The sequence below is a fragment of the Martes martes genome (genome assembly GCF_963455335.1).
Source record: "Martes martes genome assembly, chromosome: 13".
Classification (NCBI taxonomy): domain Eukaryota; kingdom Metazoa; phylum Chordata; class Mammalia; order Carnivora; family Mustelidae; genus Martes; species Martes martes.
In genome coordinates this window covers 48,981,174-49,002,746 of record NC_137901.1, presented here as the reverse complement: position 1 = coordinate 49,002,746, position 21,573 = coordinate 48,981,174, and the positions used below count along the sequence as shown (strand labels likewise).

Here is a 21,573-nt window from a genome sequence, read left to right as displayed (position 1 = left end):
AAGACCTTTATGTAATTATTCACTAAGGTGGGTTATTGAGAGAGTATATGAACTTTATTATTTTTTTAAAGATGTATTTATTTATTTTCAGAGGGGGAGGGGCAATGGGAGAGGGTGAGACAGAATCCTAAGCAGACTTCATGCTGAGCACAGACCCCAAAGAGGGGCTCGATCCCACAACCCTGAGATCACGACCTTAGCCAAAATCAAGAGTCGGATGTTTATCTGACTAAGCCACCCAGGCAACCCGAGCATTTGAACTTTGAAGCAAAAATGATTTATTTTTTTAAGCTCTACACCCAACATGGGACTTGAACCCATAACCCCAAAATCAAGAGTCACGAGCCATACTGACTGAGCCAGGCCAGGTGCCCCAACTTTCTGGCAGTTTAAAAAATAAATCAGATTTATATTTGCTTTCAGTAAGTCCAGTGGTCTTTTCCTGGAACCCAGAGTTCTAGGCTAAGTGACTATTCAAACTTCGTCAGCTTCTACTGTAGCTAGGAAAGATAGGGCCACAGAGGCATTTTAGTGATATTGGCCCTAATGTTTTACCTAGAAAAATGATATTTATTTAGCCTGACTCACATAAATGCAAGTGATTTTCCCCCTAAAACTGGGCACCTTTGAAAATGTTCAGAGAGCAGGACATCCCACAGGGATATTTAACCTCTGCATAAAACTGAGTGGTAGCAGTTCTAAGAACATGAGGAATGCAAAGACTGTGCCAAGCAACAGAAACTTCTCCTCCTCAGAGAGGCTGTGTAGGGGGCAAGATGCTTGGCTCTCACGTCACTGATAGTGACTAAAAGATGAAGCATTTGCCTTTCCTGCTCTTCTGATGTTGCGGGCACAACCAGCTCTGGTGGCCTGGAGAAGATCAGCTCAGTTTGCCTCTCTTAAAAACAACCTTAATGACTGGTCTAGGAGTTTGCAAACCATGAGCTTACATCCCCTTCCTTCCTTCTTTACAAACACAGATGTCTGACTCCACCCTTCACGCTTTCACGTTCTCTTCCTCTATGCTGGGAGAAGAGGTGCAGCTCTATTTCATCATTCCCAAGTCCAAAGAGAGTCATTTTGTCTTCAGCAAGCAGGGCAAACACCTGGAGAGCATGCGGCTGCCCCTGGTGTCAGACAAGGTGGGTGACAGTGTCTGGATGGGAACGTTGCTTTCAGACCAACAGACCCAACATACTAGATTGGGTTCTCCAAACTTCTTAAATCTAAGGGTTTTAATTTCCCTTTTTGGTCTCTGGTTCTTTTTTTTTCTTTTCTTTTTTTTTCTTTTCCCTTTCAGCAGAATTTGAATGCAGTCAAGAGCCCTATTTTCACTCCTTCCAGTGGTCGCCATGAGCACGGACTCCTAAACCTCTTTCATGCCATGGAGGGCATCAGCCACCTGCACCTTCTGGTGGTCAAAGAATACGAGATGCCTCTGTACCGCAAGTACTGGCCCAACCACATCATGCTGGTGCTCCCTGGGATGTTCAATAACGCAGGCGTGGGTAAGGGGCCCCCGGGGTGCGGAGAAGGGCTGCAAGATCAAGGGACCTCCGTTCTCCGGACGGGAGACTTTCAGAGGTTCCCAAGCCTCTAGAAAGAATCCTATCTGCTGGATCAAAAGACTTTTGATTCTTCTCTAAATTTGAGTTTTCCTTTCCCTTTATCTGCAGTTTAGCAGAATTTTAACTTCCGAGGGCTAGTCGCTAAAGAAGTCACTGGTAGATTGAGCATTCCGGGAAGGGTTTGGGATTCTTCCCAGAGTCGGTTGCCAATCTTCCAGGACTGAGCCCTTTGTGGCAGGAGTGGAACAGTGAGGAGGAGGGGAGCTAGCACTTCACCGTGGTCCGGAGGATCTGGAGGGATCTGGAGGTGTCCCCGAGTCATTGCTAATCATTTTAAAGGCACATGACAAGTTCTAAGAGGGGGTTCTGTACAACCAGAAATTGGAAGCATCATTACTGTGTATGGCAGTCATCTTAAAAGTACCTGGACAAAGTCCTTCCTGCTTTTCCCCATGGAGTTTAAGAGCAATGGGCTGAGTCATCAAAGGAGCACATGGTTATCTGAGCGTGTGACAGAGCTGTGGAGGTATGAGACCTCCAGCTGGGTTCAGAGCTGTGTGTCTGGTCACTTCCTGCATCTTAGTTCTTAACCATATTCCCCATCCGCTCCTGTGAGTATCTGCAGTCTCCCTAGGACTGAAGACCAACAGTTGCTCATTGACACTTTAGAGGGATGTAGGAACATCTCACCCAGAAACAGAGAATGCAGAGGAGACCTGAGTAGTTTCTCTAAATCTCTAAATCTACACTCCTCTTCTCTCCAGGTTCTCATCTTCTCTCATCCCTGCGCCCAGCACCAACACCACCCCCGCCCCACCCACCATCGCTCCCTCCGCTGATCTGTCCACCTCTCTCCCTTCCTTAAGTCTCGTCTCTTGTTCTCCCTTCCATCCCTTTTCATTTCCTTAAAGTTTAGCCTTAATATGGGATTAAAATATTTTCAAAAACTAGTTTTGAATATGATTTTATTTTCCATATTTATGACTTTGTATCAAGTGGATTAAGGTTTTTACATATTCCTGTTTATCAGTCCTCTCCAAAACCACGTATCCACAAACTAACTCGAATATTTCTCCATATGAATATGATCCTCAAATCACCCCCCTTCTGTGCCTTACCAATCTTTAGGTGAATTTCCTCATACCGGATCTGAATGAATTTGCTTAATGCCAGTTTTGCCATTTGTGCAATAATTTGAGGAGAAACTAACATATATGCCAATGACATACATGCAAATTATTTTTTATTTTTTATTTGGAAAAAAACAGCATAAAATTTACCATCTTAGCCATTTTTAAGGGTACAGTTCAGTAGCATTCACCATATTCATATTGTTTTGCAACTAATCTCCAGAACTTTGGTCATCTCACAAAACTCAAACTCTGTATCACTGAAGATTAACTCCTTATTTCCCCCTTTCCTGGTAGCCACCTTTCTATTTTGTCTCTGTGAATTTTACTACTTTAGGTATGTCATGTAAGCTTGATCATACAATATTTGTTCTTTTTTAATTTAATTTAATTTTAAAGATTTTATTTATTTATTTGACAGAGAGATCACAAGTAGGCAGAGAGGTATGCAGAGAGAGAGGGGGAAGCAGGCTCCCTGCTGAGCAGAGAGCCCGATGCGGGGCTTGAACCCAGGACCCTGAGACCATGACTGGAGCCAAAGGCAGAGGCCCAACCCACTGAGCCACCCAGGCACCCCTTTACAATATTTGTTCTTTTGTGTCTGAGTTATTTCCCTTAGCAAAATGTTCTTTTTTTATTATTAACATTAATACATTATTTGCTTCAGGGGTACAGTTCTGTGAATCATCAGTCTTACACAATTCATAGCATCCACCATAGGACATACCCCCAATGTCCATCACCCAGCCATCTTATCCCTCCCCACCTCCAGCAACCCTCAGTTTGTTTCCTGAGATTAAGGGTCTCTTATGGTATGTCTCCCTCCCTGGTTTCATCTTTTCATTTTTTTCCTTCTGTGCTCCCTATAACCCCCTGCCCTGCCTCTCAAATTCCTCATATCAGAGAGATGATAATTGTCTTTTCTCTGATTGACTTATTTCACTTATTTCACTCAGCATAATACACATCCACATTATTCCAAATGGCAAGATTTCATTTCTTTTATGGCTGCATAGTATTCCATTGTGTGTGTGTGTGTGTGTGTGTGTGTGTGTATGTATATATACACATATGCACCACAGCTTCTTTATCCATTCATCTGTTGATGGACATCTAGGTTCCATAGTTTGGATATTGTGGATATTGCTGCTATAAACATTTGGGTGCATGTGCTCCTTCGGATCACTACATTTGTATCTTTGGGGTAAATACCCAGTAGGTGATTGCTGGGTCACAGGATAGCTCTATTTTTAACTTTTTGAGGAATCTCCATGCTGTTTTCAGAGTGGCTGCACCAGCTTGCATTCCCACCAATAGTGTAGGAGGGTTCCCCTTTCTCCATATCCTCTCCAACATCTGTCATTTCCTGAGTTGTGAATTTTAGCCATTCTCACTGGTGTGAGGTATCACATTGTTGTTCTGATTTGCATTTCCCTGATGCTGAGTGATGTTGAGCACTTTTTTATGTGTCTGTTGGCCATTTGGATGTATTCTTTGAAGAAATGTCTGTTCGGTCCTCTGCCCATTTCTTGATTGGATTATTTGTTCTTTGGGTGTTAAGATGGATAAGCTCTTTATAGATTTTGGATACTAGCCCTTTATCTGATAAGTCATTTGCAAATATCTTCTCCCATTCTGTCAGTTGTCCTTTGGTTTTGTTGACTATTTCCTTTGCTATGCAAAAGCTTTTGATCTTGATTAAGTTCCAATAGTTTATTTTTGCCCTTGCTTCCCTTGCCTTTGGCGATGTTTCTAGGAAGAAGTTGCTGTGGCTGAGGTCAAAGAGATTACTGTCTGTGTTCTCAAGATTTTGATGGATTCCTGTCTCACATTGAGGTCTTTCATCCATTTTGAGTCTCTTCTTGCATGTGGTGTAAGGAAATGGTCATTTCATTCTTCTGAATGTGGCTGTCCAATCTTCCCAACACCATTTGTTGAAGAGACTGTCTTTTTTCCATTGGACATTCTTTCCTGCTTTATCAAAGATTAGTTGACCATAGAGTTGAGGGTCCATTTCTGGGCTTTCTATTCCATTCCATTGATCTATGTGTCTGTTTTTGTGCCAGTACCATACTGTCTCGATGATGACAGCTTTGTAATAGAGCTTGAAGTCCGGGACTGTGATCCCACCAGCTTTGGCTTTCTATTTCAACATTCCTTTGACTACTTGGGGACTTTTCTGGTTCCATATAAATTTTAGGATTATTTGTTCCAGTTCTGTGAAAAAAAGTAGATGGTATTTTGAGAGGGATTGCATCGAGCGTGTAGTTTGCTCTAGAAAGCATCGACATTTTAATAATGTTTGCTCTTCCAATCCATGGGCATGGAACATTTTTCCATTTCTTTGTGTCTTCCTCAATTCCTTCCATGAGTGTTCTATAGTTATCTGAGTATAGATCCTTTGCCTCTTTGGTTAGGTTTATTCCTAGGCATCTTATGGTTTGGGGTACAATTATAAGTGCGATCAACTCCTAAATTTCCCTTTCTTGTCTCCTTGTTAGTGTATAGGAATGTAACTGATTTCTGTGCATTGATTTTATATCCTGCCACTTTGCTGAAATCCTGTATGAGTTCTAGCAACTATGGGGTGGAGTCTTTTGGGTTTTCCACACAGAGTGTCATGTCATCTGCAAACAGTGAGAGTTTGACTCCTTCGTTGCCAATTGGAATGTATTTTATTACTTTTTGTTGTCTGATTGCTGAGGCTAGGACTTCTACTACTGTGCTGAACAGCAGTAGTGATAGTGGACATCCCTGCCATGTTCCTGACCTTAAGGGAAAAGCTCTCAGTTTTTCCCCATTGAGGATGGTATTTGCTGTGAGCTTTTCAATATGGCTTTTATGATATTGAGATGTTCCTTCTATCTCTACACTATGAAGAGTTTCAATCAAGAAAGGATGCTGTACTTTGTCAAATGCTTTTTCTACATCAGAGGATCATATGGTTCTTGTCCTTTTACTTATGTAGTGTATCACATTGATTGATTTGCAGATGTTGAACTACCCTTGCAGTCCAGGAATAAATCCCACTTGGTCGTGGTGAATAATCCTTTTAATGTACTATTGGATTTTATTGGCTAGTATTTTGGTGAGAATTTTTGCATCCATGTTCATCAGGGATATTGGTCCGTAATTCTCCTTTTTGGTGGGGTCTCTGTATGGTTTTGGGACCAAGGTAATGCTGGCCTTGTAGAGTTTGGAAGTTTCCCTTCCATTTCTACTTTTTGAAACAGCTTCATTAGAATAGGCATTATTTCTTCTTTACATGTTTGGTAGAATTCCCCTGGAAAGGCATCTGGCCCTGGGCTCTTTGTTGGGAAATTTTTGATTACTTCTTCTTCTATTTCCTTGCTGGTTATGGGTGCTCAGATATTTTAAATCTTGATGCAGTCCAACTATAAGTTTTCTTTTTCTGTTGCCTGTGCTTTTGGTGTCCTATCCAACAAATCATTGCTACATACAACAGCAAGATTTTCACCTGTTTTCTTTTTTTTTTTTTTTAATTTTATTTATTTGACAGACAGAGATCACAACTAGGCAGAGAGGCAGGCAGAGAGGCAGGCGGGGGGGGGGTGAAGCAGGCTCCCCACGGAGCAGAGAGCCCGATGCGGGGGGCTCGATCCTAGGGCCCTGGGATCATGACCGAGCCGAAAGCAGAGGCTTTAACCCACTGAGCCACTCAGGCGCCCCTCACCTGTTTTCTTTTAAGAGTTTTAAGAGTTTAAGAGTTTTATAGTTTTAGCTCTTACAGTTAGATCTTTATATAGTGTAAGGTAACAGTCCAGCTTCATTCTTTTGTATGGGAACATCAGTTTTTCTAATACCATCTGCTGAAGAAATTGTCCTTTTCCCATTGAATGGTCTTGGCACCTTTGTCAAAAATCATTTGACTGTACAGGTCCTTAGGGCTGGGCCCTTACTGCTGGGCTCTGCATTCTTATCCCACCCGCCTATATGTCTGTCTCTATGTTACTACCATATTGTTTTGATTACTATCATTTTACAGTAAGTTTTGAAATCAGCCAACTGTGAGACCTCCAACTTTGTTCTTTTTTCAAGGTTATTTTTGCTGTTGAGGGTCCCTTAAGATTCCACATTAATTTAAGGATGGATTCTTTTTTAATTTCTGTACACACATAAATCATTAAGATTTTGATAGGGATTGCATTAAATCTGTAGATCACTTTGGATAATATTGACATCTCAACAATATTATGTCTTCCAATCCATGACCATGGATGTCTTTCCATTTACCCATGTCATGTTTACTTTTTTTCAGCAATGTTTTGTACTTTTTTATGTACTGATCTTTCATATGCTTGGTTAAACATATATTCCTAAGTATTTTATTCTTTTTGATGCCATTGTAAATGAAATTTTCTTAATTTCCCTTTTAGATGACTGTTAGTGTATTGAGACACAACTGATTTTTTTGTTTTGTATCTGCAACTTTGCTGAATTCATGTTTATTATTTCTAACAGTTTATATGTGTGTGTGGAATATTTATGGCTTTCTACATATAAAGTCATGTGCCTACAAACAGATAATTTTACTTCTTCCTTTCCAACCTCAGTGCCTTTTCTTTTTCTTGCCTAATCACTCTGGCTAGGATTTCTAGTACTGTGTTAAATACAAGTGGCAGTGGTACAATGGAATAATCCTTGTCTTGTTCTATCCTAGAGGAAAAGCTTTCAGTCTTTTACCATTACAATGTTAGTCGTGGGCTTTTCATATATGGTCCTTACTACATTGAGAATACAAAGTATTACACAAATGTTCTTGGAAGGTAGGTTTTCCTTAATCTCTAGTAGTACCCTTGATCGATTCAAACTGTTTTTCTGGTTCCTCCATAGATCTAATAGCTTTGTTTAATCTCTTCATTTCATTACCTACATTTTCATTTTCAGGTAGCCCACTCATAAAATTCGGCTGTGATGAGTATCATCTTCTTAATTTTTTTAAATTCTAATTCCAGTGTAGTTAGCATATGGTGTTATGTTTTAGATGTACAATATAGTGATTCACCAATTACATATATTATTCAGTGCTCATCAAGATAAGTGTACTCTTAATCCACTTCACCTATTTCACCCAACCTCTACCCCTTTTCCCTGTAACCATCTGTTTGTTCTCTATAGTTAACTGTTTTTTGGTTTGTCTTTTTTTCTTCTTTTCTTCGTTCATTTTTTCTTAAATTCTACCTATGAGTAAAATCATGTGGTATTTGCTTTCTCTGACTGGCTTGAGTTACCATTATTTATAATAGCCAAATTATAGAAGCAACCTAAGTGTCCACTGATAAGTGAAAAAGGATAAAAATGTGGCATATATACACAATGGAATATCATTCAGTCATAGAAAGAATGAAATCTTGCCATTTGCAACAACATGGATGGATCTGATGATCATCATCTTCTTAATAATCTCTAATACTAAGTACTTACCACATGTTAGACACTGTTGTGAACACCATACAACAATCCTGTGAAGTGGACATTATCATTGCCTTCTTATAGATGGAGAAGCCAAGGCATAGGGGATTTAACTTTTTCACTGTCACACAGCTAGAAAGTGGTGGAACCAGGATTAAATGTTACTAGCTTGGCTCCAGTCTTTTACTATACCATACTGCCTCTTGCAAAAAAGCCCATCTAGGGAAAGGATGCCAGTTTCCAGAATCTTCTTCAAAGAACACTGCTGTCAATCTCCTAAAGCAGGGGATACATTCGTATAAGCAGTATACCCACTCACCGCAACCCTGGCTACTCCCTAGAGCATGACATGGAAGTGGCTGCTTCTAGGACTGAGAGTGCATCTTACAGCTTTAAAAAGAACCAACCAGTTATATGCGTTTCCTCTACGTGGTATCCTTTGTCCCATCAGGGAAACTGGATTCTTGCAGAACCCCTTAAAGTGTAGTGCATGAATCATCTGCATCATCAAAGACTGCTCTGGTTTTTGGCCTTTTATCAGACTTAAACTGCATCTCTGGTGATGGGCTCCAGAATCAGCATTTTAAACAGACTCCTTATTTTTACTCATTTGAGAACCACTGCTCTGAACAATTCGTTGACCCTCCCACCCTGCATGCTCACGTGAACAGGCATGCCTTGGAAAGAAGGTTGTCTGGGGGGTGGGGGTGTTGGGTCAAGCCTGAGTGAAGGAGGTACAGCTGTGGTTATGTTGCCTTCCAGGTGCTGCCAGGTTTCTCATTAAGGAGCTGTCCTACCACAATCTGGAACTGGAGAGGAACCGCCTGGAAGAACTGGGAGTTAAACGCCAGTGTGTCTGGCCTTTCATTGTTGTGATGGATGACTCGTGTGTTCTGTGGAACATTCACAGTGTTCAGGATCAGAGCAGGTAGTAGTAGTTGCCAAGCCCTTCTAGGGAAGTATGACCTAATGCTGTGAAGAAGATCCTTTCCTTGGCTATAGTCATGCATGGAAGTAAATGAGAGAAGTACAGCTTTCCAGAGCAAAACAATGATTCAGGAGACTACCCTCACTAGCACTCTCTTCAATTTAGAGATCCAGTGTGCCATTACGCTCCTGGGCTATTTCTGCATCATGGCTTTGGTCTGCTATAAAGTCTGTGGGAAAGTACTGTGTTTTATAAAGTCTACTGGCTCCTGAGTCAGACCTGCTTATTTTAACCCCAGCTCTGCTCTGTAACTACCCGGATCAAAAGGGAAAGTCATTTAATCTGTCTCAATTCCCTCACTTCTGAAATTAGGGTTGAGCCAAAATCAGTGGTTCTCCTTCCTAGGACAGTGGTGAAAATAGGTCCATGAGGACCAGGAAATGCTAAACCTAGAGAAGTCCTAAGCAATAAATGGCCCCAAAATACAAGTAGCTCCCCCCCCCCCCGCCCCAAAACACTTCCAGGTGACCTTTAGGCCCTTCTGGCTCACACATTGTGTCTGTTTCCACTTACGGATATGAAGCCAGTGTTTTCAAATATTCCTTTGTTACACCGTAATTACCAAAGGTATACCTGTGTGCTTCTAACCTTCAAAATGTGCTTCATTTTGAGATGGGCTGGCTTTCTTTCTCTGCCTTAACATGGTAAGCCCTACCCCCAAAAGACAGCTCCCTTAAGTTAGCAGTGACAGGCAGCATGAATACTAGGCTTGACCTCTTTTCTATCCCAGTCTAATATAAAGTAAACCAGCTAATTTTATCCTTTACAGATATTAATACTGTATAGTAGTGTTAGCCCTTAATAAACCCTCAGTAATATTTATTGATCTCTTATTTAAACCAATTTTACATTTCATAGCCAGCCCATGGAAGCAGGAGTTTCCAGTAAGAATGTGTCCTTGAAGAGTGTCTTGCAGCATATTGAAGCAACACCAAAAATCATCCACTACGCAATCCTGGGCATACAGAAATGGAGCAGCAAATTGACTTCTCAGAGCCTGAAAGCCCCATTTTCTAGGTGCCACGTGCATGATTTCATTCTCCTTAACATAGACTTGACTCAGAATGTACAGTACGACTTCAACAGGTAAGTCAGGCCTCCTGGAGGCAAGTAATCCTGGCACCTACTGGTTGCTTCTGTCCAACTCTGACACCTACAATGGGTCTACTCCTTTGACTTGGTCTTTGAAAAACCGAGAATCTCCTTTTATGGACAAGGAGGGGGAGTGGATCACAAGCCCCAAAGTGCCCCTTCATAATCCCTCAAACTGACCCGGACCCTTAAAAAAACAGGAATTACAACATGAAGTTGTAATTAGAAAACCTACTTTAGCTATCCCATTATTCAACAAGAACTAAAACGGGGACAAACACTATTATGTCAACACAAATCAGTGTGTGGACTCATAATCCATTGAAGGTGAACTCTTTCATCCTCAGAACTTGTAAGTTAATCCTTTTCCCTAAATATTTGTAAAATCCAGAGATTTGGATCCTTCAGGGAAGGGCCAGCAGGCCGGAATGAGCAGGCTAGCCCTGGTCTTGCCTCCTGAATAACATCCCCATCCTGGAAAATCCAAGATGACCAAGTGAGGAATGTCAGGGACCATTTAGTCCCTCTTATGTCAGCCACCACCTCTGTAACTATTAGAATATGCTGGAGCTGTTTCATGTTGTTTGCAGTCAGGATTTTAAAACTCGGAGCATGTCTGCGTTTGTTTCCCACGGGAGTGGGAATGTGCAGTCCTGTTTCAGTTCAGGAATGCCTAAGGCCCCTTTGGTTATCTGGGGCCAAAGCCATCTCATTTTCTCCTCCTTTTAATGACTGCAGTGCCCAATTCAGGGGGTTCACAGGCCAGTGCTAAGAGGGCCAGCCAGCTCCAGAAGGCGAGGCTGATTCTGAGTCTGTCTCCTAACAGCTATGATGCATCTGTGTGTGGTGAACATGGCTGGGATGTGACAGGTAGTCAAAGACCTATCCCTGTGATTATGATTTAGGTATTTCTGTGAAGATGTTGACTTTAACCTGAGAACAAACAGTAGTGGCCTGCTCATCTGCCGCTTTAATAACTTCAGTCTCATGAAGAAACATGTTCAGGTTGGAGGGCAAAGGGACTTTATCATTAAACCAAAGATCATGGTAAGTTTGCAAGCTTGATTCTACTGTTGAAAGTTAAGACAGTTTCTTACCAGTACTTGTTACTTGGCACTGGCATTAAGCACTTGGCACTTGACTGGAAAGTGAGATAACACAAGGGAATCTGTTCTTAATGCCAAGTTTGCAGTCTCATTCCCCTTACTGAGGATTCACCCAGAGCAAACGTAACATGTGAAGTCAACAGATCTACCTTTCTTTAGACTTAAGGCTTAACAATTCCATCAAATCTCAAGTTTCAAACTTAACATTCTCTCTTCATAAACTGGCAAAATTAACATCTTTACATTCTTTAATACGTAAGTGAAATGTAAATTAAGATGCTTGTCTGTTCCTTTGCCATTTTCTTTTTTAAGAAAGTAATACCAATCAGCACCTGTTGAGAGTAAATTCCATGGACCTAACCGATTCTTTTAAGAGTTTACTGGTATCTAATCATTTACTATATGTGATTTCCCCAGTGGAGCTTAGAAACCTCTTTGCTTTTATTTTTTGGATCTGATGGGATGGGATTTAACCTGTCCACATCCAGCAGCACTGAGAAAGGTGTCCTGTGGGCCTTCACAATGTTGCTAAATGCAGTAACTTTCAAAGAAGCCTACACTTCTCCTTCCCTTGCTGTGTGTTGTTAGACCCAACCTATTCCCAAGGGGAAAGAACTTTCTCAGAACCCAAGAATGACACACTTATGTTTAGCCCTACCATCTGTCACTGTGCTACTGCTCTTATTTGGGGACTGTTAGTATGCAATGCAGTTTTTCCTTGCCTGCTTCATCCAGTGACAGACGTATTTCCCATGATAATCTTGGCTCTGATTTCAGGTGTCAGAGAGCTTAGCACCCATCTTGCCTCTTCAGTATGTCTGTGCTCCTGACAGTGAACATACACTACTGGCAGCCCCTGCGCAGTTTCTCCTGGAGAAGTTCCTTCAGCACGCTTCCTACAAACTCTTCCCCAAAGCCATCCATAACTTCAAGAGTCCTGTGTTGGCCATTGACTGCTACCTTAACATTGGACCAGAGGTAAAGGGAAGAGGGCTGGTACTATGCTTTTATCCACTTCCATCCTTCTCTCTCTTTTTTTAAGATTTTATTTGAGAGAGAGCAAGATCACAAGTAGGCAGAGAGCGAGCTGAGCAGAGAGCCTGATGCGGGGCTCAATCCCAGGACCCTGAGTTCATGACCTGAGCCAAAGGCAGAGGCTTGACCCACTGAGCCACCCAGGTGCCCCAACTTCCATTTCTTTCCCATTTTAGTTCCCATTTGAAATTTTAAATGGAGACAAAAAAGGAGCCTGTGACATATTGCAAAGGCTCACACAAGATGTGATGGCAACTGTCCCTCCCCATACCTACTTCAAGCTCTCCACAGTGAGCCAGTGAAGATGCACAGCTTAGCTCAGAGGTCAGTTCCACTGAGCAGCCTACCCATGACCTCGCACAGAAGCAGTTATCAGACCATCTTATAATCACATGATGTTTCTCCACAAGACACAGTTCCTCAGAGGCACACAGTGTCTCAGCCACTGTTTTAGGCAGAAGAAGAGCTCTGTGACTGTTGAACAACTTAGGGGATCACAGGAGACCTTTAGAGCTGTCACTTCACCACTTTCTATTCCTGAATTTTTCTTTTCCATTGTTTCCTCATTTTCCACTCTTTCTCGTCTGTCTCAAATTCTCCACCAGTTTTAGTTTTTTAAAAGATCTGTCACTTACACCTTTAAACCACCGATGGCCTTTGGAACTTTAAGGGCTTCCACCACTAAGCTTTCCTCTATGATTATTAGTATTGTTTTAAAAATATTTTATTCTATTCATTAACATAATATACTCTTTGTAAGGAATTTTTTTAAAAAATTAAAGGTATAAAGGAAAAAAATCACTTGTAATGGGAACAGTAATATTTTGGTAGACTATTACTTCCTCTTTGGCTTTTTGTGTGTGTATTGGCATATACAATTTTTCAAACTGAAATACAACTGTATTCAATTCTGAAAACTGATTTTTTTTGAAGATTTTTTTATTCATTTGAGAGAGAGAGCATAAATTGAGGGCAGGGGAAGCGGGGAGAAACGGGCTCCCTGCTGGACAGGGAGCCTAATGTGGAGTTCAATCCCAGGACCCTAGGATCATGACCTAAGCCAACAGCAGAAGCTTAACTGAGCCACCCAGACATCCCCTGTGAACTGATTTTTAATTCAAAGAGCATAAACACTTTACATTCTTATTCTTATGAAATTTCAGTAATCTACACTGTGGGTTGGACCATGAATTGTAGAATTTTAGAGGTAGAAGGAACCTTAAAAACCATCAAGTGTAATAGTGCCTTTTATGGTATCTCCAAAATCCTCTACCCCAGGGTCCAGGGCTCTAGATGTTATTAAGTATTAAAGACTGCGTTGTCTAACAACAGCTAACACTCACTGAATATCTACTTAACAGCTTACGGTATTTATTCCACAAAACAGTCCTATGAAACAGGTACTACTGTTCTTTCCCCAGACAAGGGACTGAGGTATGGTAAATGAAGGAAGCTGCTCAAGGTCTCCTACTAGCTACGAAGCAGCAAAACCAGTATTTGGAGCCAAGTGGTCAGGTCCACATATGAAGCCATTTCACTGTTCTCAAGGTCTCCCCAACTATCTTATTACCCTGTAAATTCTGTAAAGTTCTATTCTGTACATGCAAGCCATATTGAACTAAATTTTAAATATCATCCACAGTGGGGCACCTGGGTGGCTCAGTTAAGCATCTGCCTTCGGCTCAGGTTATGGTCCTAGGGTCCTGGGATTGAGCCCCACACTGGGCTCCCTGCTCAGCAGGAAGTCTGGTTCCCGCTCTCCCTCTGCCTGCCGCTCCCCCTACTTGTGTTCTCTCTCGCTGTCTCTCCCAAATAAATAAAAAATTATGCACTGTTGGGGGTGCCTGGGTGGCTCAGTCGGTTAGGCATCCAAGTCTTGATTTCAGCTCAGGTCTTGATCTCAGGGTTTTGAGTTCAAGCCCCACACTGGGTTCCACACTAGGTGTGGAGCCTACTTAAAATCATGGACTATTTGAAGCTTCTGTCTGATTGAAAATTGAAGTTCATGTAAATGAAAAGCTGATTACCTTATTGATGAAGATAAAAAATTTCTAATCAAAACATTTAAATCTTTTTAAAGTATGCCTTTGTGTGGAAGGCAGTTACGTGGAGAGGCCTGTTTTGTTTCTTACTACTAATCCTAACTGCCTTCATTAAGAGAAACAAGATTTAAATAGATTAAAACTTGGCACACTAAATAAAAGAGCTACAGAGTTTAAATAACCAATCTATTTAAGTTTCAATAAAAAAATTTACCTCCTTTACCTTACCCTGAAATTGCTAAAATGGAAGGTACTGGCTCACTCAGCTATAGTATAGATGTTTTGCTTGCTTTTTGAAATGCCCATGCTATGTCTGCTTGATGATTCCAGGTGGCCATATGCTACGTCAGCTCCAGGCCCCACTCCAGCAATGTCAGCTGTGAAGGGGTGTTTTTCAGTGGACTTCTCTTGTACCTCTGTGACTCTTTTGTAGGTGCTGATCTTCTGAAGAAATTTAAGTTTCTAAAAGGTAAGTCAAATTTAGTGCCTTTTGCTTATGAATGCCATTGTTCCCCCAGATAAAACAGGGAGGTGAAACATACAAAAAAGCACATTAACAGTAATTTTTGCCAGTAAGTTAAACACCTTGCTTTTAAACCAGGGCCACAATTTTCTTAACTGGGGCAGGGGTGGAATCAAGTTGTTGTTAAGTCAGGGCAAAAATGCAGACACAAAGCCAGAAATGTGACCACATTAAGTTTGGTTTTACCACTATTAATTTCAGAAAGGAATGATGCGATGTAAGCAGAAACAATGCTTCTCAAATCACCTATTTTAATAAAAATCAGGTTAATGAGTTGTAATTCTGGTATAGAAGCTAAAGTTGCTTCAACAGGTGTGTACAATACAAAAGAGATCTGCCTAAGAACAAACTGCAGATTAAGCACCACAAATAATCATGACGGGATGACCGCTGAGGTCAGTGAAGAAAGTTAAGACTCAGAATATTGTGCACAGGCCACTGTGGAAAAACAGTGTAGAGTTTCCTCAAAAACTGAAGATAGGATTAATCATATCCATTAATTCCAGTACTGGGTATTCACCCAAAGAAAATAAAAACATTACCTCAAAAAGATACACGCACCCCAATGTTTATTGCAGCATTACTCACAACAGGTAATATATGTAAGCAACCAAAGCGTCCCACCATAGATAAATGAATAAGGAAGAAGTATTTATATACAATGGATTAACTCTACCATAAAAAAAAGATCTTGCCATTTGCAGCAGCATGAGTGGGCCTAGAGGGTATATAATGCTAAGTGAAATAAGTCAGAGAAAAGATAAACACCATATGATTTTACTCGTATGTACAATTTAAGAACAGAGGATATTGTGTATGTATGCATAAAATGCGCCTGGAGCAGTGTGGGGCAAGGGGGCTGCCTCCCAGGGGACATCTGGCAATAGCGGGACACATTTTAGGTTGCCGCACTGGAGGGCGCTGCTGACATCTAGTGAGTAGAGCCAAGGATGCTGCTAGACCACCCTACACGAACAGAACAGCCCCCCGTAACAAGATTACCCAGTGTTGCTAAGGTGGAGAAGCCCTACACTAGAGACACAGAACACTGGTTTTACCATTGGTTACCAGAGGGCAAGGAGAGATTTTTCACTTTACACTCTTAAACTGAATTTGTAATATTACTTACTCAATTAGAAAATAAAATTATTACAAATGATTGTGATAGGTCACTTACCTACATGTTGGTTCTCAGATGTGTTAGCTTAGAGGATATAATCAGAAAAAAATGGTAGGTTCTTTATATTTCAATCCCTGAGCCTAACATGCATTTCTGCGTTTCCTCTGAAGGTGCTACCCTATGTGTCATCTGCCAAGACAGAAGCTCCTTACGCCAAACAATTGTCCGCTTAGAGCTAGAGGATGAGTGGCAGTTCCGCCTCCGGGACGAGTTTCAAACCGCTAACAGCAGTGATGACAAGCCCCTCTATTTTCTTACTGGCCGCCACGTATGACCTTTTGAAGAGACCAAACACAGCAAAGGGATGCCTAGGTGGGGTGGGGCAGAAACAATTACTTGGGATTTTTTTTCCTTTAAGGTACAATCACTGTGGAGCAAAGTGCAACATATTTGTTCTCCAAAGAAATCCACCCCTCCAACCCCAACCTGACCCAGGTCTTTGGGGCTATCATTCTCTTTCAGTTCCACTGTCAGGACCTTAAATTCAGGTTAACTCCACCCTAGGCAGTTATGCAATTAATTAAGACATGGTCTGCCATGGGAGCCTGAGGAGGACGTACTTTGGAGAATGAACATGGAGTTTGCATTGTTTTTTCTACTACACTATGTTAGGGGGAAAACAGACTCTCGGCATTAGCTAGTCTGAATGTGTTACATGAGACTCACACCGTTGGTGTGGAATTAATTGAAGATTAACGTTTGAGGCCTGAACCCTCAGTTTCTCTTCAGATCTGTACTTTGGTACAGTATTACTCAGGGGTCTGAAATGATAGAATGTAGAAAATATTTGTATTTAAAAAAAAAAAAAAAGAAGTAGCTTTGTCTTTCTCTGTGCAGTGTTAGTTTAAGATTTATAATCTTATATGTATTGAGACTTTTGGCAAAATTTCCACAGGAGTTAAAAGTTTACTATTTAAACTGAACAAACAAATCAGTAAATGCAGAGCAGGCACTGTATGCATTTATGCAGCTTCTCCTTGCTGAAATTCTTTTGCTCTTTACATTCTTTAAAAATGTTTCCCATCTCTAAGCACACTATGTCTATGAGAATATGGACCAGCGTTTAATCTTAAACAAGGAGAACCTAATTCAGTAGTTGAGCCAATTAAAAACTGTTCAGTGGTCACCCCATACCCACCCTGTTTGGCTGGAATGAAGTAGCCGGCACCAGGAAAGCTAAATGTCAGGCTGCGGTTCTGTGTGGAGTGGAAGTAGTTTCTTTCTTTTCAGGGCCTCAACCAAAGCTTCCTTTAAAAGCCACACTGAATGATTATCACCTACCTTATACCGACAACAACCCAAAAATTGATGAAATGGGAAACAGAGCCAGAGAGAGAGAAAGAGAGACATAACCGGTTTTAATCCTACCAGTGATTCCCTTGTTGAGAAGAAAGAAAGATTCCATTAAATAATGTCTCTGACTCAGCTAAAATCAGCAGGGGTGTTTGTTCAATAACAGTGTAAGTTTCTACAGATTTCTCACCAATATATTTTAATCAAAAACAGACTTTTAGGAAATGTTCTAGAACCAACTAAGTCTATTGGAAGTTTATGCTTAAATTACAGTTATTAAACAATCTCCTTCACATTTTTCTTATTAGCCCATATATACCACTTAAAATGGCCATTTTTACTTGAATTGATGTCTTATCTGTGGCCTGAAACTACTGAAAGGGGGCTAAGCCTGCATTTACTTAAAACAAATGATGTTAACTGACCAGCTTTATTAGCTTGTGATAACAAGGAGTTTACAGTAGTGAAAAGATGGAATGTACTAATCTGAAAATGGTTTGCAGGTCTCTTGGTTTTAATATAGCTACTTATGATGCTTTAAATGTATTTTGAAATGAACAATTCCTTTAAACCCCATTTTTAAAATTGTCCTTCAAAGAGGATCTGCCTTATATATTCTTTAAAAATACTCCTTAATACAGCAGAATTTTTGGTAAAGAGGTACGTTTTGAAGCAGGTTGCTTTAGAAATGAATGTATTTCAATTGTTCCTGTTTTGCTGAAAGGGCCTAATGCAGATGATATCAAGAAACCTACTGTTTGTGCAATATTCCAATAACATTTACTATATAGAGCAAATAAGATACTTGAAATAATTCTAAAACAGTTGTACCTGGGGCAGATGGCTTCTCAGGGTTTCTTCTGGCTTTAGGGCTTCAAAGTCTGTAGTGTGTTTTTTAAATAGTAACTTTAGATACAGGTACTCCATGGTACTCTGAAAAATCAAATAACTGATCTCTTAAATACTATTTAACCCTCTGGAAGAGAAATGCCAGGAAAAAGCCAAAGGACCATCACCCCAATGATGGAGAATTCCAATTGACCTCCCTATTCTTTTCAATGTCTGTAATACTAAGGTTTGGATCTTTTAAAATCACCTTAACAGTATAACTCTTTAGAGAATGTTAGGTCCTTCTCCTTTAAGGATAAAATTGCACAAGCACAGGACACCATGATTTGTTAATACATACCTTGGTGTGTTCAGCTTCAAGCCTTGCCATCCTTTAGAACATTGTGGTATGAGTGTGTTTGCTAGGCCTGCATAATAACTAATCTATAGACCTGTTGAACCTTGTCATGTAGGACAGTTCACACAGGTTAATACTGAATGTAAACTAAAATTAGAATGAGAATTGTATTCAATTATTTTGGCTGTAACTTATGCAATTGCTTTTTGTGATTTTTAGAAAAGGAGGCACCTGTGTTACTTTATTACTGTAAAGTTTTCTCAACCAAAATTTGGTGAATTTCACTAGTTGGTCTACCTCACATTTTGTTTATGATTCTAAATTGTCTTAAGTTGTATCTACAGTATGTTGTCCTTTTGTTTAATTTGGTGAATGTATTAAAATTCTCACCCATCCCCCTCCCCCCCGCAAAAAAAGAAAAAGTTTGTTTTCTTTACACTAATTTTCTGGTATGTTCAAAAATGGAATGAGCTCCCTACCACTGGCAACGTCCAAAAAAGATACGAAGTCCACATATCACAAGTTGGATAACTCTAAGATTTGACGATTCTGGCCTAACAGTTTAAGAAAAGTTTTAAGTATTTGTTGAATGAAAATCTGTAGCTTATACAAAGAAGATATACACACACACATATGAAGTATCTACATACCATGCCCATTTGCAGAGTCCCACATTAGGTATGGATGACAGACATATTAGAAATACTCAGAGTTGGGGGCGTCTGGGTGGCTCAGTGGGTTTAAGCCTCTGCCTTTGGCTCAGGTCATGGTCTCAGGGTCCTGGGATCGAGCCCCTGAGTCAGGCTCTCTGCTCAGCAGGGATGCTGCTTCCCCCGCCCTCTGCCTGCCCCTCTACTTGTGATCTGTTAAATAAACTAATCTTTTTTTTTTTAAGTGGTTTTTTAAAAAAGGAAAGAAATAGAGCAGATCCGCAATCTTTTATAAATGGCAACTACACTCATTTTGGTGTCCTCAGAACTTTGTGTTGCAAGAACTGTGTAGTATGACAGGGTTAATCTCCAATTTACTTCCCAACTGCCTACTTTTAAGAATAACTTCATTATTCCAGAAAAATGCCTTTCAGTTCTATTATGTAAAGACTGATTAGTATAGTAGACTTTGATAAAGAACCATGAAAACACTCTTCTAGGCCAAGGACCCCTGGCCATTTACCTCAGGAGGGAGTATAAACATTTGTTAAGTGTGGTGACACATTCAGGAGCAAGTAGAAACTGCTCCTGATATATAGTGTTCCACTATATATTCAAAAGCAGCTGGTCTACTAGAAGGACCAAAAGGCCATGAAACTCTGACTGCTGTACCTTTGAATTCAACTACCTAACGCTGGAACAATATCTAGGCAACAAATATTCCTCAGGTCTCTCTTTCATCATGGAAACGGACCTGTAAGCTTTCTCTAGGAGAACACTGCTCTAACACCAAACCCCTAGTTTTACTGAAAGAAACCATCACCCAATGTGATTTCAGAAGGATCACTGAGGCCAAGATTTAAAGCCATTCACACAGTAAATTCCTTCTGCTCTTTACCATCAAGTACTGAGCTAAGGAAAGCATCCACTTCAGTGACTATGACAGCAGATAGAGTAAGTTCTAAGAAATTAAGCAAAGTAAGTTTTCTGACCACTTTTTTGTTCTGTAAGTAGTCCAGTGTATTTTATTTTTACAAGAATGGTGTGGCAGGAGGAGGGGTTATTATAAGACAGTATCTTCCCTTTATGTGCCAAAAAGCCTAAGGGCCATGAGAATAGGTAGAAGAAAAACTATGTCTGCAGTCACCCTCCAGGAACCAGCTCAGCAATCGTTTAACTCCTGGTGAAAATATGGCCAGACAGGACTAGATACCTGGGGCAGCCATGAGATCTAAGCAAGAACAATTAAAATGTCACTGCATATCTACTGTACTTATTGTCCTTATTATGGTCATGCTTCACTTGTAAAATCATGATTTCTTTATAATTCTTGCAATATATAATAAAACCAATGCATGTCCATGTAGTAAAGGGCATAACTCATAAAACCTTGTGGTTCCTATCTATACTTACATTTCTTATATCTATATACTAATCATTTTTTTAAGATTTTATTTATTTGACAGAGATCACAAGCAGGCAGAGAGGCAGGCAGAGAGGGGGGGAAAGCAGGCTCCCCACTGAGCAGAGAGCCCGATGCAGGGCTCGATTCCAGGACCCTGGGATCATGACCTGAGCTGAAGGCAGAGGCTTAAACCCACTGAGCCACCCAGGCGCCCCTATATACTAATCATTTTTTAAAAATATTTATTTTTGAGACAGAAGGAGTGAGAGTGCATGCATGCAAATATGAGAGGGAGAGAATCTCAGGCAGACTCCCCGCTAAGCGTGGGGCCCGACGCAGGGCTCAATCTAACGACCCTGAGATCATGACCTGAGCCAAAATCAAGAGTCAGATGCTCAACCAACTGAGCCACCCAGGAGCTGCAGACATTTTTATAATGAACCAACAACTATTCAAGGGCAGCTGACAAATTCATAGACATATTTATTCAATCACAGTTACAGAATCACTTCTTTTGAATTCCGACTATGGCCATTAGTGTATACTCACTGCATCCATCACTGCCTCCACCACTCCGAAAAGATCGCTCCTTTCTTTTCTAGCATCATTCTTCAGCCTTCAGTTGTGATGTGATAGTGCTGACCATTCTTACTATCAAACACTTCTTCTGGTATATACCACTCTCTTCTGACCCTCTTACCTCTTCTCAGGTAGTCTTCTTTGAGACTCCTAAATGATGGTGTTCCTCACAACTCTCTCCTATCCCGTCATTTTACAAAGCCCACGGTGGGAACATCTCTTCTAAACTTCTGAATAACTATATTAATAAATTTCCTTAGTTCAAACTTCTCTCAAATTCTGGATCAACATATCCAATTTCACACCAAACAGGTATCTCCACTTGGAGATTCTGCAATCACCTCAAAATCTTTACCAAACTCG

The 21,573-nt window shown here is 40.6% G+C and overlaps 1 protein-coding gene across 1 annotated transcript in view; it reads left to right on the top strand.

The window, feature by feature from the left end:
• The window catches only part of GREB1L (GREB1 like retinoic acid receptor coactivator), a 141,917-nt gene extending 124,520 nt beyond the window's left edge, over positions 1 to 17,397 (top strand). Inside the window, exons 27-34 of the mRNA XM_080821095.1 lie at positions 981 to 1,142; positions 1,304 to 1,508; positions 8,894 to 9,059; positions 9,978 to 10,205; positions 11,117 to 11,258; positions 12,095 to 12,295; positions 14,725 to 14,863; positions 16,208 to 17,397. Coding sequence (XP_080677221.1) covers positions 981 to 1,142; positions 1,304 to 1,508; positions 8,894 to 9,059; positions 9,978 to 10,205; positions 11,117 to 11,258; positions 12,095 to 12,295; positions 14,725 to 14,863; positions 16,208 to 16,371 — 1,407 coding nt within the window. The 3' untranslated portion in view covers positions 16,372 to 17,397. The remainder of the gene's footprint in view (positions 1 to 980; positions 1,143 to 1,303; positions 1,509 to 8,893; positions 9,060 to 9,977; positions 10,206 to 11,116; positions 11,259 to 12,094; positions 12,296 to 14,724; positions 14,864 to 16,207) is intronic.
• Positions 17,398 to 21,573: the final 4,176 nt, after the last annotated feature.